Source organism: Coturnix japonica, chromosome 8, assembly GCF_001577835.2.
Source record: "Coturnix japonica isolate 7356 chromosome 8, Coturnix japonica 2.1, whole genome shotgun sequence".
Taxonomy (NCBI): Eukaryota; Metazoa; Chordata; class Aves; order Galliformes; family Phasianidae; genus Coturnix; species Coturnix japonica.
Genome location: NC_029523.1, coordinates 23,579,692 through 23,598,396, shown reverse-complemented (window position 1 = coordinate 23,598,396; position 18,705 = coordinate 23,579,692). Strand labels below are relative to the sequence as shown.

General features: G+C 41.8%; 2 protein-coding genes across 6 annotated transcripts in view; one reads left to right on the top strand and one right to left on the bottom strand.

Annotated features, from left to right (window-relative positions):
- The window catches only part of FGGY (FGGY carbohydrate kinase domain containing), a 264,828-nt gene that overhangs the window by 245,162 nt on the left and 961 nt on the right, over nucleotides 1-18,705 (bottom strand). The gene's annotated exons all lie outside the window — the stretch shown is intronic.
- LOC107317687 (serine/threonine-protein phosphatase 6 regulatory ankyrin repeat subunit B-like) lies at nucleotides 7,389-18,046 on the top strand. Of its 3 annotated transcripts, XM_032446174.1 has the most exons (5): nucleotides 7,389-7,736; nucleotides 12,242-12,347; nucleotides 13,236-13,331; nucleotides 15,215-15,465; nucleotides 15,636-18,046. In XM_032446174.1, exon 5 carries the CDS (start codon nucleotides 15,642-15,644, stop codon nucleotides 17,901-17,903), a length of 2,262 nt encoding a protein of 753 aa, XP_032302065.1. In that variant the 5' UTR covers nucleotides 7,389-7,736; nucleotides 12,242-12,347; nucleotides 13,236-13,331; nucleotides 15,215-15,465; nucleotides 15,636-15,641; the 3' UTR covers nucleotides 17,904-18,046. The 3 variants fall into 3 exon arrangements, with proteins under 3 accessions (XP_032302065.1, XP_015726116.1, XP_015726119.1); XM_015870630.2 differs by lacking the exon at nucleotides 12,242-12,347; XM_015870633.2 differs by lacking the exons at nucleotides 12,242-12,347; nucleotides 13,236-13,331.

Here is an 18,705-nt window from a genome sequence, read left to right as displayed (position 1 = left end):
GTTTAGATGCTGTTTGCTGCTGTCAGAGGAATACTCTTGTAACAACACCAACCAAACAAAGGGTTACTAGGAGGATACTGTAGTTTGCCAAGAGCACATTTTGCTGATGTCAGCAACCCGGAAGGTAAGTTGATTTTGACCATATGTAGGAACAGACAGCAGAGGGATAATACACAGCACTGCTGGGTGTGGTTTTACAGGGATTTAAGCAAGTGCCAACTAGCAAAATAAGCAGGGCAAGGAGATTAATTACCTGCAAAGGTGCCTGTTTAACTCTCCATAGTGCTGGGTTATGGAATAGATGTTACTAGCAAGCATTTTGCTTAATCACCTAATTACGCAAAAAATAAATACATTATATAAAATACTATGTTAATTAAACACAGCTGAGTGACAGTCTGCTCCACCCTATGCTAATACATGCACACAGACATTTAGCGCTGCAGTTACAAGTTTTCTCTCTCCAGTTCCACATTCTGAAGCACTGGCAGAAAAAAGAAGTTCCTGAGTAAGAGCAGTGCTGGTTCAGCGGGCAAACTGAGTTACCTGCCCAGGCCCAGCCCAGGAGGCGGCGTGGCTGTCAGTGCCAGTCACACAGGTTCACAAGGAGACAAGGGGGGATGGAGCACAAATCCTTTCTTATATCCCACGTCTCATTCGAGGATTGAGCCTGATGTGGGACGGAGTAAGTTGATATTACCTCCACCTCCGCCTGTTTTGTAAACAACGTGGTGGGATGTGAGCCTGTCTCTGTCTGGTGTGCTTCAGAATAGATGAATGCTCAGCACTCTTAGCGTATTACCAGATCACTTGGTGATCAATAAGCCTGATTGTAATGAAAGACATGCACGCATTTATATGTGGTGAAATGCAAAGTTTTAACACCTACTTAACTTGAGATTAAAATTGCCTCATGCTTTGTGTGCCTTATTTCTATAAGGAAAAGTCCGTTTTCTTTGAGATTTAGAAACACTTTTTGTTGCCCCAGCTGTACTCACAAGGGAATATTTTGCAAATAACAGCATTGTGAGCATGTATTTTGTTTGGCTGTGAGTGCTGTCAACGGATTCAGGAAGTGAAGTCAGAAAAAGGCAGGGTTTCAAACGGGGCAGGCTATGCCGAAATGCCTAGGCAAAGAGCCTCTAATCAGAACAACATGTTTGGGTTACAGAAATATTAATTAGAACTTGGGTCTGGACAAAAACAACCAACTCCTCACACTTCTATCCCATGAACTGAAGTGAGCTGCAAAGAGGACTGTATAATCTTAAATCCAAAGTACTTGTCACTACAGAAATAATAGTAGCCATCCAACTTACTCTAGTGGAAAAGAGTTATGTGGCAGCCAGTTTTAATCTCAGGACACTGTAGCAGTCATTGACATAGTCCTTCATCGTTGAGTTGCTCAGTTCTCTGCAGGTCAAAAACTACTGACCTCAAAATACAGCCCTTCAGTCCCAGCGTGCATTCAGGCAGCGTGTACCCACTTAAGGATGAAGGTGAGATGCCACAACTTCCTTTATTCTATAGGAACCTGTCATGATATACAGACACTATTCCTCTAAACCTCTGTGGAAACTAGACTGACAGTTTTGCCCCATGCAAAGCCTTAGGAATCCATTAAGATAATTGCTTTCTTAAAAAATAAATAAGCCTTTCAATAAAGTACGTTGCTGCATACGCACTAATGATCTTATCCTCCCAACTGCAAAGGAAGCAAAGAATCTAATTTGCAGGCAGCCAGGTTAGTTGTACAGCAGGCTTACATCACGTATCTAGCACCATGCAGCACATGCAGAGGCTGCACAGTGCAGAGTGAATCCTGAACCAGCAGCAAAACTGGCAGGTGTGTCCAGCTGGATGAGCACAGCACTCTGCCCACTGAATAACCTGAGCCAGGCTCCAGGTTTATTAGCTGGGCAGCGTTACTGAGCAGCCTGCGAAGGCGGGTGGACCGGCTCAGGCCAGAGCAAGCTTGGGCATCGTGGAGTACTTACACCATGGAGCGAGGTGCGAGGTGACCAGAAGCACATGGCAGAACTGAAAAACCAGAGCATTTATCTTTAATACCAAGTGAATGCCTTCTCTGCTTTTCATCTCTTCCTAGCCCTGAGACAGGTATAACAGTGTAGATTTACCAACAAGTAGAAACTAAAACCCTAAAGCCAGTTCAGGCAAAGTTTGCTCTATTTAAAGGAAAAAAAAAGTTGCAAACAACACAAGTGAATGCAAAACACTGGTAATGAGCAGAGGAAGGAATAATCTTTGAAATTACTGCATACACAAATCCATTATGAAATGTAATACATCTTATTAGCAGTGGGACAGGGAGAGGGAAGATGGCATTAATGTTCTTACTGAAGAAAAGGAAAAGGCAGGTGGGTTGCACTGTGGGAAGGTGATCATCCCAGAGATGGGCTTGTTTCTTCCAGCTGCACACAGTGCCAGCAGCAGCGCCTGCACCCCAGGGGGGAGGCCATCCCAGTTCCACACGTACGTATCATTGCTGACATCAACAGCAGAATAAATTCTCTGAGCAGAGCTCGTGCTTCCTACAAAGAGAACTTGTAAAAAGTCATCACCTAGTTACCAACTAGGTTCCTTCCATCCTTAAATATTCCAAAGCACTACAGAGTTGCAAAGGGGAAAAAACTTCTGAAAAAGTTAACTAAATATTGAAAGCAACAATGACTTTCTCAGCTATGGAGTAACAGCAGTAATTTTGTGTTTTGAGCCTTGAATTCTCCAGGCAGTTTCTATGTTAATTCCATAAAAATTTGCTAGAAACTCCTCCAAACTGACCTCTATTGTCTTTCAAATTTAAAAGAATTCCTGTGAAACCTGGCAGCATAATACCAAAGATGTGGGAAATGGGACGCAGCTCCAGCAGATGGAGCTCACAAGCAAACAGTGCAGGAACACACTGCAAGGAGGTTTGCAGCACGGAGCTCTTGTGTAGATGGTGTAGCAGCCAGAAAACACTGCTGCTCTCCCTGTGCAAACTCTGGTTGTTGTTTAGTTTTTACCTTGAGAAGTGAAATAGGGAAAGTTCCTCTTGAAACAAAGCCACAACACTTATGGGTCAGGATTTATTGTTTAACTTCTGACAGTGAGTTTTCTAGGTTAGGAGACACCATGAGCTCTCTTCGGACTTAACAGAAATGTGCATACATCAGAGATGTGGGCTGCTCTGGTTCTTTAACTGAAAGGCATCTGGTTAGATAGGCCGAAACCTGGGTCTGATTTACCCCATTAGAAAAAGGAGGCCTTTCCTTCTACTGAGCAGAAAAGTTTGTAGCCATCATGTGTTAGTGATGAATGAACTTCCGTAAACTAAATGTTATTCTACTGCACCATGCACCAAAAGTACACCACTTCCCCCTATACAAACAGCAAGGTATCCCTAAACATTAACTGTTCAAAACTCCTTGCAAGAAGTAATTAACAAGATTCATTACAAGCCCTCCCTTGGTATGTCTGGGCCTCAGTCAAGATATGATCCTTATCACACTAAATAATCACACAGAGTCTGACCCAAATACCTAAAGGGGAGAAAAGGAACTGAGATTCTCAATGCCAAATGCATCTCTCGTTTGGATCTGCTGTCATTCAGTTTGCCAGTTCTCCTTGTTTTCTGACTGAAGGAGACCATTTCTAAACATGAACATTCCAGTTATTTAAGTGCTTTTATTCTCAGAAACAAAACCAACAAGCTATATGAAGCTATACATGAAGCATGGCTGACTTTGGGACTGACGGTACAAGAGTTTACAGTCAGCCTGCAACAAGATTGGTGAGCAGAGCAAGCCCTTGGCAAGTTAACAGCAGAGTTTCCTTCTTTAAATGACAGAAAATAAACAGAATTCAGTGGTCTTTGTCCAGTTTCCTTCTCCTTTAAGCAGAGATTTTCTAACCCATATCTTTCCAGTGCAGCCCTGCAGGAAGCAGTCCATCTTTATCTAACTTCCCACTACATTGGTTCTCAGGGCTGTGAAAAAGAGACCACCATTCAACTCTGCAGATGTAGCTGGGCTGGTCGTATTTCAGCTTGGTTAGAAACTTGTGCATTATATTTACCACTTGTGCCCCCCCCAGTGCAGCTAAAGGTACCGTATTTAGGGAATCACCCCTAACTGAGCTTCACAACTACACACAGCTTTTACTTCCAGGTACTTTTGCAAAAGTAACAATGAAGTTGACCGGTTTGGTTCTTTTTTGCCCACGAGTGACCAAAAACCAGCACAGATCAAAAGCTGCTGGGTAGAAACAGCAGTTCTGGAAATCAGAGCACTGATAAATACCAGGAAGAAAACATGGTTCAAAAATCAGATTCCCTTCTTGTGTTGAGAAACAGGGATCGCTGGCAGATCTCCAAACTATGGGAGACTGAGACGGAACTCTTACATTCATTCTTCCCAACTTCCATTATACTGCAAAAATGCCCAAGCAAATCTTGCAGCAGTTTTATAACTTAATTTTAATTCACACATTTGGTTAAACAAGCTCAACTTCCCATATGGATAAAGCTATAAAACATGGTTTGACTTTCACAGAGAACAATTGTCATGCACCCATTAACTTGACTTGAGAACTGAGTCCTTTAGTAGCTTATGAAACTGCTTCTTGTGAGATGACTAACTTTATGCATATATATTTAAAATTATTTCAGAGGGCAGCGAGGTTATTATTCTAAGTCTTATAAATGGAATTCCTTGCACATGCTACACATGTTGGCTTCCACGTCTGTTTCGAATTTACATACAAAATAGATCAGCACACCCAAAACTTGTTACAAGCTATTTCCCCGGCCCCCTCTGTTCACTGTTTATCATTCTTACATGCAGAAATTGCTTCTGTGTTTTTCACTGCACAGGAAATGCCAGGCTGGCAATATGAGAAAGTCTCGCTTTTTAGCTTAATGTCAATTGTTCTTTCTTCCACGGTTACGTGCCTGTGGGCTGGATGTGGCATCTGGGTTCATGGAATGCTCTTACTCTCAGCATGGTATCTACTTGCAAAGCCAGTTACTTCTCCAATTGAGTTCCAAAAGGTAACAGTGACAAAACAAAATGACAAAAGGAATAACATAATGAGCTCAGGGAATGGAAGATGTTATGCAGTTACTCTTTTTCTGTTAAAAGATCTCCATCCCCAAATCTGTTGCAAATTACCAACACAAGCATCTCAGTTTAGGAACAGTAATGCCTGATTTTCTTTAGTCTTTCTTATGACATTCTCTCCTGAAATTCACTTATAAATGTTTTGACAGGTCCACAGTCTGATCTAAATAGGAAAAGCTAATGTTATCCCCTTTGGGAGTGCACTGTGCAGTGCAGCCACAGAAGTGCAGGCCCGTCAACCTGTGAGCAGCATGGTATTGCTGTCCTTGTCCTTTTCCTGCCTCTTTAGGAGAGTCTAACTTCTGTAATAGCAGAAGTGATCAAATGGAACTAAGATGAAATTAAACCCCTTGTCCTGTACCACTGCATAGAAACAGGAACAATTAAGATTAAGCAATTAACACAAAAATAGAAGCAAGAAAAGCAAATTCTCCACTCTTTCTAAGGTTGAGTCAGACAATATCACCATAAGAGGTTAAAACAGAAGATCTCCAGGTATCCAGCAAAAATGGTCACTTTCACCTACACAACAAAAACTGAGAGTGTCTAGTGATGAAATCCCCAAGTACATTAAAGGCTGTTTAAATTAATGAGAAGAGTCAGAACAGAAGTAAAGTTCTCTAATACTGAATACTTTAATACCTTTTCCTTTCTTTGTCAGTCATCAGTATTTACTTTAAAGCCTATAAATGATTATACACTAAAATATATTTTGATTCATTAATTCAAATACATTAAGCTATGTTTAAACATTGCTATACTTTGATCTACAACTGGAGTTCTATTAAAGGCTTCTCAGCACTAGAAAAACCCTGATTCTTTAAGTTCATTTGCCTAATATATGTTTGCCATACCCGATATCAGGAGCCTCATCCTAATCTCGAATGTTGGTATTATTTGATACTTCAGAGAGGAATCCCAGAACGTGAAGCCTGGATCCTTAATTGAAGCCAGCTGTTCCACAATAACTCCACATGTGTGGGATTTTCCTTCTCAGTGAAAATGAAAACTAGAATTGTTTTGTTTTTTTTTTCAGGAGATTTAACAACCAATGTGGGATGGCTTCTTTTAAATGAAGGGAAAGAAACTATCACATTTGGTTCACTCAGGTAACGTGAAGATGATGCCGTGCAACATAGCTGCATTTGTTCTTTCACGTCTTGTCCATGTTATGGTTTAATTTACAAAGGGATGCTGCCTTTTTTAGCTTTCCGTCTCATTGAACTACATGCTTTGCTTGAAGCTGACAGTGTAACAGTCAGTATATTTGTCCTTCCAGCATCATGGCGGAAGCCTGTTCCTTAATCAGTAACATGTGTTGGTACTGAAGTTCTGGCCCAGAGGCAGAGGGCTGTGAAAAGTAAAGGGTCAACCAGCAAACTGCCCCCAGCAGAGTCTGTTTGTCTTACTGGGCTTCTGTGAAAACAAACCTTGCAACAAACATTTCACAGAATCACAGAATTGTAGGGGTTGGAAGGGACCTCCAGAGATCATCGAGTCCAACCCCCCTGCCAACACAGGCTCCCTACACCACGTCGCACAGGTAGGCGTCCAGGCGTGTCTTAAATATCTCCAGAGAGAGAGACTCCACCACCTCCCTGGGCAGCCTGTTCCAGTGCTCCGTCACCCTCACTGTAAAGAAGTTCTTCCGCACATTCGTGCGGAACTTCCTATGCTGTACTTTCATCCCACTACCCCTAGTCCTGTCCCCACGCACTACTGAAAAGAGACCAGCCTCACCACTATGGCTCCCACACCTCAGGTATTTATAAACCTGGATCAAGTCCCCTCTCAGCCTTCTTTTCTCAAGGCTAAACAGACCCAGTTCCCTAATTTCTAAATACTTACACTGTATATAATATTTTATGTCATATATTGGTATGATAATGAATTATATATATGCAATTATAAAGAAATTGTACATTGTGCTGTTAGAAGCAGGTCCCCTGATACCCAGTAGAATATTCTAAAGCGTATTTATTTCCTTCTGAATACCACACACTGAAGGGCATTGGGGGTGGGAGAGCTGTATACATATATGTACGCACCTATCAAATCCTACTAGAATACTATTAAAATATGGAACAAAAAAATAGCTTTGAAATACATAGATTTCTAATTCTGTTGTGATCACAAGAAAACAGGAAACAGGCTCCAGAAAAAAAAAATCTCTGTTCTACCAGATTGGTCTATAAAGGGTTAAAACAAACGGAGCACTTAAAAGTAACAGAATGTTTTCCTGTAAACTCCTTCTATGGTGTGATCCAGGGGAAGGTCCAACTTCAGTGCTGGATGTTCATACAGGATTTCCTATGACTAATGTTGTCAGCATTCAAAACTTTTAATTGAAAATGTGGGCGTTATACAGATAGGAAATTTACCATTTAAAATTTCTGATTTGAAAATGAATGAAAATTGCTCTGATTTTCAGATTCATTCTCCCTACATGGAACAGCAGCAGAAGAAAAAGGAAGTCACTAAGTGGCATATGCTGGGACTGCCTGCCAAGCGTTTACACAAGTCCTTTCTATCTGGATGGGATCCACAGGAAGCTTGTACAGGAAGGACTTTTCCTTCCTTATTTTTGATAAGCTTCGTTGGATGGAAATTATGCCAGTGAGTAACAGAGGGGAAGGGGGGAGCAAACTACTATTGTGGTGGGTTTGGTGCCAATCCTTGCAAAACTGAAAGTCATAGTGAGGCAGCAGTACTGCAACCTGTTGTAAAGAACACAGGTCCCAGCTGAAAACACCTACATTATCCAGTATTTCTAGCACATAGACTTTGTGGAGTCTTTAGAAAGTTTGTTCTGAATTCTAATGTAAGCTCTGATAAATATTTTACCTCAGATAAATATTAAATAGTGGTATTTTATTGAATTAAGCGTGAAATTAATATAGGTTGAGCTGTCACAACAATGTCCCTTCTTTCTTTTCTTAATGACACATTGATCCTATTTGCACAGTATTATATTAACACTTGGTTGAAATTAAGCTTTCCCTGTTCCTATGACACAAGGTAGAAATAAGGTTGATTATTCAGCTCTTCTCATACTGTAGCTACTTCACTGTGCAAGAACTTCCTAGAAATCACTCTTTGTTCCTCAGTCTGAGGATCTGAAAATCCCCAGAGGAAATGTTACTGTTCTTTGGATATTACAGTATATGCACAATGAGCCAAAGGGTTTGCTTCACTGGGAACCATGACGGCAGAAAACAGACCTACAGGTAGGTTACAATGGCTCTAGATACCATATAGCAACAGCTCTGTCAGCTGGCAGGAGTCCCAGCTTTATCCCTGAGAGTCCCGTAAACCCAGAATGGCTCTTTAGGTAAGGGAATAAGAGCAAACAAACAAACAAACAAGCAAAAACCCTTTTTCAAATAGGGAACGCTTCTACTGCACAGTAAAGGAGGCAGAAGTTGTAAATAGGCAGATTTGATGACAGAAGAAAAATGGTGGAAGAGGAGCCTTTAAAAAGGTTTAATACAGCATTCAAAGGAATAAGAGGAAAGTAGCACAGGGGAAAATGGAAAACAACAAAAGTATTACAAAGAATGATTGAAGAGTAAGCAGCTCTTGCGGAGGCTTTTGGTAGAGGTGTGCAATTTTCTCCAGCTGGACATTAGAACCAACCATTAACTGCATGAAAACTATTATTAAAAAACAAAGAAGGATGCTGGCATAATGAGTCAAGCTTATGCTTTGTCCACAGAGTAGCTCTGGCGCAGGTAACTACCATATATAATCATCTGCTGTGAAAAAAAAAAGCTATTCCTAAAGGAAAGAAAATCCATGCTGATATGACTCCATTGCTTCTGTGACCAAAGCTAGATTTAAGGATGCCTGTTGATACAGCAAACATTTCTATTCTCACAGTGGGCACTGTAGGAATAAGAAGTAGTTTAAGGAATGAGAAGAGAGATGTCTGAAATGAAAGCTCTGGTTCAGATAAGACTGTGTATGATTTGCAAAACGATGGAAACTGAGGGGGCAGCTTGGTCATGCCTTTCCCCTGCTGGATGAATCACGCTTTGAATGGAAATTTGAGTAGGAAGACATAATGGCTTGGGAACAAAGAGCGCTGCCAGAATATCACAGGTGCAGCTGAACAGAGAAGGATGTTATGGGATATGCCAAGGGAAGCAAACACCATGAATCTGGAGGAGTTGTCAGGCTTTTGTGATTTAGGGAGCTACCCAAATCAGCAAGAGTGTTTCTCATGGAAGCAGACAGGAGGAAGGCTGAGGTCCTGAGTCAATGCAGTAATGAGTCCCTTCGTGTTGAAGCATAGTACTGAATTCAAAAAGAGAGAAGAACTGTTCATGTTTTACTAAAGCTCTTGGGACTCAAACCTGCCCTCTGCTCAAGCACCTCTCTGTAGTTAAATACAGACTTACTTTCTGGACTGGAGCTAAGAATACGGACGCTGGCATACAAGGAGACACAGATGGGCTGGGAACCAACACGATCAGTCAAAGCCAGAGGGATCACATGAAGGACAAGGGGAAGCTGTCAGAAGTGGAGAGAGGAGATAGCGTGAAAGGATCGACTCTGCCTCTGAAAACTCCCTACCAATGAGAAATACTGTGAAACAGAACACAAGCTGCCCACCAAACTACAGCATTGAGGAAATTAAAACTCTAATAAGGAAGAAACAAAACATGGCAGTGACTTGATAGCACTGCTATACTTTGTTTTGATGGACAACAAGCATAAACACACAGAAAAAAACCAATATGATTCTAACTAGTTGACCAGGACAGGGTATAATTGAACCACAGTGAAGGTAAATGGGGGAAAAAAAAGAAGGAAAAAAAAATACATGGAAATGGTTTGTATATATGTGCATGTTTATTTCCAGAAAATAAAAGAAAGGGGAAAAGTGATCTCAAAAGATGTGTACCAAGCCCACTGAATAATTTGAGTTGTCCAAAAAACAGAATATTGCTATAGATAGATTTAGATAGAATAATGAAGATCTAGTGGGAATAGATATATGGCTAATAAATAGAATTTAAACAAAAGCTATTTTAGCCATTTGACATGAAATGACTGATATCAACGTAGTATCTCTCAAAATATAGAATTCTGGATCAAAAATATATCCAAGACAAGACAGTGACCTACAGGATTCACAATGAACAACTCAAAGATCAGGAAATATAGAAATACAATTTATATACATAAATGGATTCCTCAGAGAGAGTAAAATTTCTATGTGTGTATAGGGAGACTTCATTGGCAAGACATTAAGTACACGTCTGTGCTGTGTCTGATACCTGACATCTAACTGTAATAACTTAATAAATAACAGCAATTAAAACTGCTTTACGATGTAGCAAAACATTATTTCCCTTCAAAGTCACATTAGCCTCCATTAATCTCTACAGCATTCTATAGTGGGTACAAGCAATGTTCTGCCTGCACACAGCTGCCTTCTGGGGGAGATCTGAGGGCACTGCCATAGGGAGCAGCCCCACTCCTATGGGGGGCAGCTAAAGAACATTCACGAAGCATTTCCTTCTGTGAGATTTCACTGCCTAAGTGTGTGTTCCCAACTCAAAACCACAGAGGCCTGTTTAGAATGTAATAAAATCTGCCTGTTTGGAAAAAAAAATAAAGAAGAAAGCCAGTTTGCTGATCCCTGAAGATGCCTCAGCATTTAGTAACTTAATGCTTTTACATCGTGTCCGTGTTAATGATTTGCATAACAACTTTCCATAAATGCTTTGTGATGGAGTGAGTTTCTAAATCTCAATAGCGATTGTGACGATAAAGATTTCTGTAGAATAAGGACCTATAGAAACATGCTACTAGTGATACCAGACAAAAAGGATCATCTTTCTTTTATGATCTTTGCATGATGCAAATTTCATCAATAACAATTTTCCTGTTTCCCCTGTGCAGCTTCTTGGAAAACTACCAGGCAGGGAATTCCATGGGAAGTTATGGAAAAATACCTACATCTGATTATTCAAAACCTGAACAGTAAAAAGAAGCCTTCTGGGTTATTTGGTCACTCTTCTGAAACTTGACTAATTCCCACTGGACAAGGAAGCCAATCCTAGTTCTCACTTTGGATGATTTATGCATATTAAGCCTCATGTCTGTGTTTCAGTCCGGACACACAGTCTGCCCTATCAGCATGTAAAGCCATCAAAGGCACATTACTGATGTGTGCTGCTCTCTTACAGTCACCCCAGGACTGGAACTGCAGAAAAGAATCTTTGGAAAAAGAGCATTTTGTATTGCAGAGACGCAGCACTTAACACAACCTTCACCTGTTTACACTTGAGGAAATAGTACAGTGTTAGGATAACATTTGTGCCTTGTATTGTGAATTAAGTTATTATATCTGCTGTTGTATTATTATTTAGCACCTTGGAGGCATCCATGACTATTGGACAAGGCAGGGGAGCCGTGCTCTCTGCGAGGCACCTCTTTAGGGACAGGACCTGGCACAGGGGACTCGGCAGGAGCCACTATGGGCAGACAGCGTGTGAGCTGCGCAGGAGATAAGAGGGGAGCCCAGTGTGCCAGGCTGAGGTGCAAAACACGAGGCTGGACGGATCAGCTTTCCCCTCCCTCCAGGAGGCCCCAGCTGACATGCATGTGCTCTGTGCCGCTCTGTGGCACTGCCCTATGGAACACTTCTTTAAATCCCCGCCAGCGCAAAGACTTCCCAGCACCAGGAAGGCCCCAAGTCTCCCAGTCTACTCTTGACAAAAACCTGACTAAACACAAACAAGGTTGCTCAGTGCCAGAGCTCCCCTTTGGACTTCCCTAATTCACTGCAGTTACTCTTTATGCAAAACAAAGAAGTAAGCTTTGTTTCTCTTGCAGACATTCTGACTAGTCAACTTCTCTTCCAGTGTTATAATAAGTCAAGTACACTCTAATCATCACCAAAAATACTTCTAACACTGCTGCTTCTCTGTCTGCCTATGCCTAAATATAGTTCAACCTCAACCAGCCACACTTACGTTTCTGATTATCCAAAACAAAGCTTTATTCCCGAGCCGTGTTTATTAGTGATGATGCCTTGATTACCCTGATATATTTCCTATCCCTCACGGTGTTCAGATAACGATGTTGGCTTTACTGTCTCTTGGAAACAGGTTATTTTACAGCAAAAGATATGTTTCCAATAAGCAGCTGGCATTACTGCAAACAACCGTCTTAAATGAAATCAAACTCCACGTTGGGAAATATAAAAATATCACGGTGAGCGAAACCATGATATTAATGTTTGGCTTTCCATCCGTTTTATCAAGAAAATGCCCTGGGGAATCCAAGCAGTCACTGGCAGTCGTTGGGTTTCGGCAGAAGGCAATGAGTGCAGTGACAGGCTGCCAGTGCTGGCTGGGGAAAGGCTGACCTCTGCAGGATCCTCAGGCCCAGGCTGCTGCATCCCAGGTAGCAATCCAACAATACGCAAGGTGTACTTTTGGTTGCTTTCATCTTTGAGAAATTAAAATAAAGAAAATTAAATGTATGCTTGATGATGACATAGCAATATAAAATAAGCTGGAAAACACAGGCACGTGTTAATTTAAGAAATAAACGTTCATCTTTGAGAAGTCAGAAAACAATACTTCAAAGGACCAAAACTTCAAAGCCCTCCATAACTTCAAAGCGCTGAACCACCGTTAATAAACACACAGGACATGTCTGTGAGGGAGAAAAAAATTTCCTATTTTAATGCTTGTGTAAACAGGGAGCAGAGATGAAGTGATTTGCTCAAGGACACATGGAAGCAGCAGACCTGAGACTCCGGGTATGAACAAAGTGGCTTGAGCCGCGTTGCTCAGAGCAGCCACAGCAGGGTTAAAGCAGGTATTTGATGCTCCCCAATGGAAATGCACCCAGCAGAGACATCACTGCAGATCTTTCCTATCAGTGGCATCACCTGCTCTTTTTCAGGCCTGCTTTAAACAATCACGTTGTTCTCAGCTGGCATCCTCCCACAAAGTATGCGTAGATCTATTTAAACGATGGGTTTTCTATGTAGCCATATACTCACAGAGCATTATTTCTGCATTTGACAATGACACGAAAGCTTGAATGTGTTATGCAAAGGATTTCAGCACTTCTCTCCCCTGCTCACTGCAGGGATCTCTACAGCACACAATCAAAATACAAGCAGCATACCTACAGCATGGAGCTTCCCAATGACACTGAGGAAGCAGAACCTGCATCAGTACCAATGTGAGTTTTATTCCATGTTCTTCTGGAGTAAAATAAAGTTTTCTCAATCCATATATGCTCATCTGCTATGTCCCCATGATTCTGAATATAAAGACCCTAAAATGTTCTGTATTAAGAAGAAGACAGAAGCAATGTTCATCATTTCCTCTTGTTTTTAGAATAGAGGAACAGCCCTTGGATATGCAGAGCTAAAGATGCCAGCAAAAAGAAAACTGACCCATGAAGTACTTCACAAGGAAAAAAACCTCATGCCTCTCAGACATCAACGTGATCCTTGTTTTAACAGGGAATTTCCTCGTGTCACCTCCACACAAAGAGCTTTTAAAAAACATATCCATAATTACGACTTGAAGACTCTGATTTGCGTAGTAATTGGCTGCATTCTGTGCTCTAAAAGCAGAGTCTCACACTGGCTCTAAATAGACGTCGCACACACACAGCGCTCCGCTGTCCCTCCCCATGGCCGGTTAGTGGTACTGCACCTCTAATGCCCGCTGCTTTATTAGCACAGTTCCTGCACATGAGGATATTACTGCCATACGAATTGATTCTTAAGGAATATCACAGTTGATGCCTTTAATTCTTTTTCAGGAGTTACAGATTTTTTTTGTGTGCTGGCTTTATTAGAGATACTGCTTAGCACTCACCGCTCTACATCGATAGAACTCAAAACTTACCTATGAGTGCCATCGAGCATCGCTACCTCTATTTTGCATCAGAACAATAACAATGAAGACATAAAAAGTCCGAGCAAACTTTAAGTGAGGCTTATTACTTAAGACATGGATATATCTGAAGTGCTTTGATGAGTCAGATCTGGAGACTAAATAATTTGCAGATCACAGACTGAGTCATTAGCAGATTTAGGAACACAGCTCAGACCACGCTTTTCCATGTTATGTGCTAACAATGATTAACTACATGACAAAAGTTCAGCCATCCCTGGGGCAGCGCCCCTCTTTGCATTTCAGAGGAATTATTGGGCTTTTAAACTGGCCGTTCAATTTGCTGACTCGGTAACTGGCTGCCTTTCAAAACTTATATTAAAAGTCCTGCCTTTCCTGGTTATTTCTTCTATAAATCTTTCTCATAAAAAGAAAAAAAAAATAGAATAAGTTTTGCAATCTGGCGTATGAAATAGAAGAAGTTTTGAAGTGCAGCTTATAAAGTCAACTCATAAAAATTTACAGATCTCATCAGTCACACTGTGCCTGCTCTTAAAGAAAATACAGGCAGAGGTAGCAGGATGCAATAGGAAAGGCAGGGAAGAAAGACACAGAGGCAAAATGTCTGATTTGCTGAAATAAGTTGAATCTATCAGCTCATTTTCCTAGTGTGGTTTGGGTTGGAGGGACCTTAAAGGGCATCCAGTCCCAAGCACTCAGCTCTTGCAGAACTTCCAGCTCATTTTCTCTCTCAATTGCATTCCAAATAGGCGGTTATTATTATATTTCCTCCTCCCCGTGAGGAATTTTGAGACCAATAAATTAATTTCAGCTAGATTCAAAGGTTCTACACTCACACTGAAACCTACACATACAGATTGGAAGTCTCATTTAATTATACTCTAAAAGTTTTGTACACACCTTGATCCACCTCATGGAATATTATTATGCCCTGGACAGACAGCAGACACAAGAATGACAGCCTTAAAGTTAAATACAGCTCACAGAGTGAAGTTGTAACTCATCGTGCAAAGCCTGGAACACTTTTTACAGTCAGCTGCCCTGTACAGTTCATTTTTATCTGGATCTTCATGGTTTTATTTCATTACATGACATAGTTTTCACCTACAGCTCTGGCAAAGGGTACTCCTTCATTTCACACCACACAAGTATGCAAACACGGCAACAGTAACCACGCTGTGCATTTTCTCTTGTCAGGTCTAAAAGCCTGGACAACTGGGAACCCACAAAGAACAGCTTGGCCCAAAGGAACCTGATGAACCGATACTGCTATTCAAATATCAGCTTCACAAAAGCATTTTTTTCCTCTCCACAACTTTGCATTAAAAAGTCTAGAAATCTTCCAACTGGAATGTCTTTACATATCGCTGGTTTTTGTTTTGTTATTGAGCCTCACTTGTTGCTAAGGAAGAGTAGAGAACATCGAGGGACTTCTACCAGAACTGAAGGTGAGTTTTGATTTCTTTCTCACTCTTTAAAGATGGATTATTGAACTACAGTGATTGCTGATTGAGAGTTCTATCAATAAGAATACAGGCAGTGATGTGATCCAACTTCGGTACTTCGTATTTCACTTTTGATGTTAAACAATAGTTCCGTTCTCTTCTTGCTTATCAAGGTGAGCATGCATTCCAGCAGCCTATTTACCAACCCATATGCAATAGAAGTCCTAAGAACTAAAAGAGAAGAGCTAATAGAAGGCATTAATGACCCCGACCGCCTTCTGAGCTGCCTCATAGACAATGGCATTTTTCCCCCAGAAAAAAGGATGGTTATGAGCTTCTACAGGACGCGAACAGGAAAGAACTCTCGTGTTGTGGACATCCTCATTTCCCAAGGTGAACGAGCCTGCAGGCTCTTTTTCTACCCGTGTTTAAAGCAAGTGGAGCCAAAACTTTATAATGAGATGAGAAAATATGTCAACGAAGTAAATGAAAGGGTCAGAGATGCCAGAAGACAACTGATAGGATATTTACTTGAAAGAGACAAAGTTTGGTTTGAAAAGAGCTATGAACAGTACCAAGAAGAAAGAGGGAGTCCTAGAAGGAAAAGACAAGAAGGGGCTACTAAGAAGAAAGGAAAAGAAACTCTGCTTTCAGGAGCAGCAAAACCTAGAGAACGTCATTCAGATATTGGCATCTTTGACGCAGCTGCTAAGGGCTGTATTTCAGACTTAGAGAAAGCACTGAAAGATAACGATATTAATGCACTAAACTCTTCAGGTGAAACCCTTCTGCATGTTGCAGCCTCTCAGGGGCATCTAAACGTAATGGAATATTTGATCAGCAAAGGTGCCAAGCTGGATGTGATGGACCAGAAAGGGAGAACACCTCTGCACAGGGCTGCTGAGAAAGGCCATGGTGATGCAGCCAAAGCGCTTCTCCACCGTGGTGCTCACATGTACAGTTTGGATAAAGAAGGCAAGACACCACTTCATCTGGCTGCACAGAATAACCACAGTCACATAGTGAAGATGTTCCTGAGAAAAGAAGCGAGAAGCAACGGGAACCAGCACCATTTTCTGCACATGGCAGCTCTTAAAGATGAAAGCAGTCTGGCAAAAATGCTTTTAAAGTGTGGTGCCTCCGCTGATGGGAAGGATGAGAGAGGACAGACTGCTCTCAGTTATGCTGTTTCTCAGGGCTTTGAAAACACTGCAGAAGTTCTCTTGGAAGCTGGAGCCAGCGTTGATTCCAGCGTGGCCGAAAGAGCCTTTAACAGCAAGCACCCATCCATCTTCAAAACACTGCTAGAACATTCGAAAGACCTGCCATCACACGTAATGGAGTCAGCTCTTTTTAAAGCTGTGCAGAAAAATCTGCATGGTATAGTAGCAGCTTTAGCTGACAGAGGTACAGATATAAATGCCTACAATGAAATGAAGTACACTCCTCTACTCCTGGCCTGTGAAACAGGCAAGGCTGAATGTGCAGAAGTTCTAATTGAAAAGGGAGCTCACTTGGGAATAAAGACCCCCACTTCAGACACAGCTTTGCACCTGGCAGTTCGGGCTGGGGCTGCCTCCATCGCCAACCTGCTCCTGCACAAAGGGATAGAAGCCAATGTGACCAATCAGGCCGATGAGACCCCACTCCATATCGCTGCACTGCACAACCATGGAGCGTTAGTTGGCCCGTTAGTCGGTGCCGGAGCCAAAATTAATGCTGTCACTAAAGAGTTTGTTACTCCTTTGCATACTGCGAGTCAAAGAGGTAATGCTGATGTTGCCAAACAGCTGCTGCAACACAAAGCCAATGTTAATGCAAAGGACAAGCAGTCAAAATCACCTTTACATTTTGCTTCTGAAAGGGGAGACAAAATAATGGTAGAGATGCTACTGAATGCTAATGCTGACCCCAATGCACAAGACAAGGAGAAAAAGACACCCCTGCACGCTGCAGCTCTGCGAGGTCATCTCAGCATTGCTCAAGTTCTGCTAGCTAAGAAAGGAAGACTTGGAGTTAAGGACATGGATGGATGTACTCCCGTGCACTACGCTGCCATCAAAGGAAACACAGAGCTTGTAAAAATCCTTCTGACATCAGGGAAAAATAAGAATATTGATGATAGGAATATTTGGAGAAAGACTGCATTGCATATTGCAGCTGAATGTGGGCACAGTGACTTGATAAACCTATTACTGAGTTACGGGGCAGCCATTAATGCCTTAGACAGCAATAAGGACACCCCATTGCACTGTGCTTGCAAGGCCGGTCACTTAAATGCTGTAAATTCCCTCCTAAACTGGTCACAAGGAGAAAAAGCCAATTTACAAGCAGCTAATGGCCTCAAAAAGACCCCACTGCAAGTAGCAGAATGTAACAAAACAGAGAATCAGGCTCAAATTGTCACTGTTCTGAAGAGGAAAATGTTGATGACAAAATAAATACGTAAAGCAAACGTTTCTAAATGTAAAGGCAGGATTATTATTTGATATCATTTGGGTAATGCTATGGCGCTGTGTGGTTGAGAACAGGCAAATTAAGTCAGTAATGTGCAGGGATCATGGAAAACAGGATCTTAAATGTACCATTAAACTTCGGAGCATTGATTACACATTGCTTTTTCCCATGAACCTCATCCTTGGAATCTAAAAAGTGACAATCTTAAATGCACTGTGTATGATCTCCTGAAGTATAAATCACAACTTAAGTCTGTACGGATAGCTTAGTTAAACATCACATTCTTAACTAGCCATCTATTATGAACATGGAGACATTTGTATCCTCAAGGATATAGAGCATAGAGATGCTGGAGCTGATAACACTGCAGTTCAGTCATGTTTAGCTCAGGCAGAACTAACTGCAAAGCACAGCTGACAGATTGCCCTGCCCTCCCTTCTAGCCCAGCCACACACAGCTCCTCCAGGCTGGATGTGGGAGCTGAGCCAGCCTATTCCACAGCTGCACCTGGACAGAGAAGGCAGGGCTTCTCACTGAATACACCAGCATTCAGTGTCAGGCTGTACCGTGTTTAGACATCTCTGTATGATACCCAGTCACATGGCATTAACATAACCTGGAACTATCAAAATTGATCTGTGTGGAATCACAGGGGCTGGAAAAGACCTTTAAGGCCACCAAGCCCAACTCGCCCCCCCCCTTCCCATGCCCACATCCCTCAGTGCCACATCCCACAGTTGTGGATCACTCCAGGGATGTTGACCCCACCACCCTCTGTGCAGCTGT

Coding starts and splice junctions, on each gene's coding strand:
- LOC107317687 (XM_015870633.2), top strand. CDS start 15,642: ATGCATTCCAGCAGCCTATTTACCAACCCATATGCAATAGAAGTCCTA.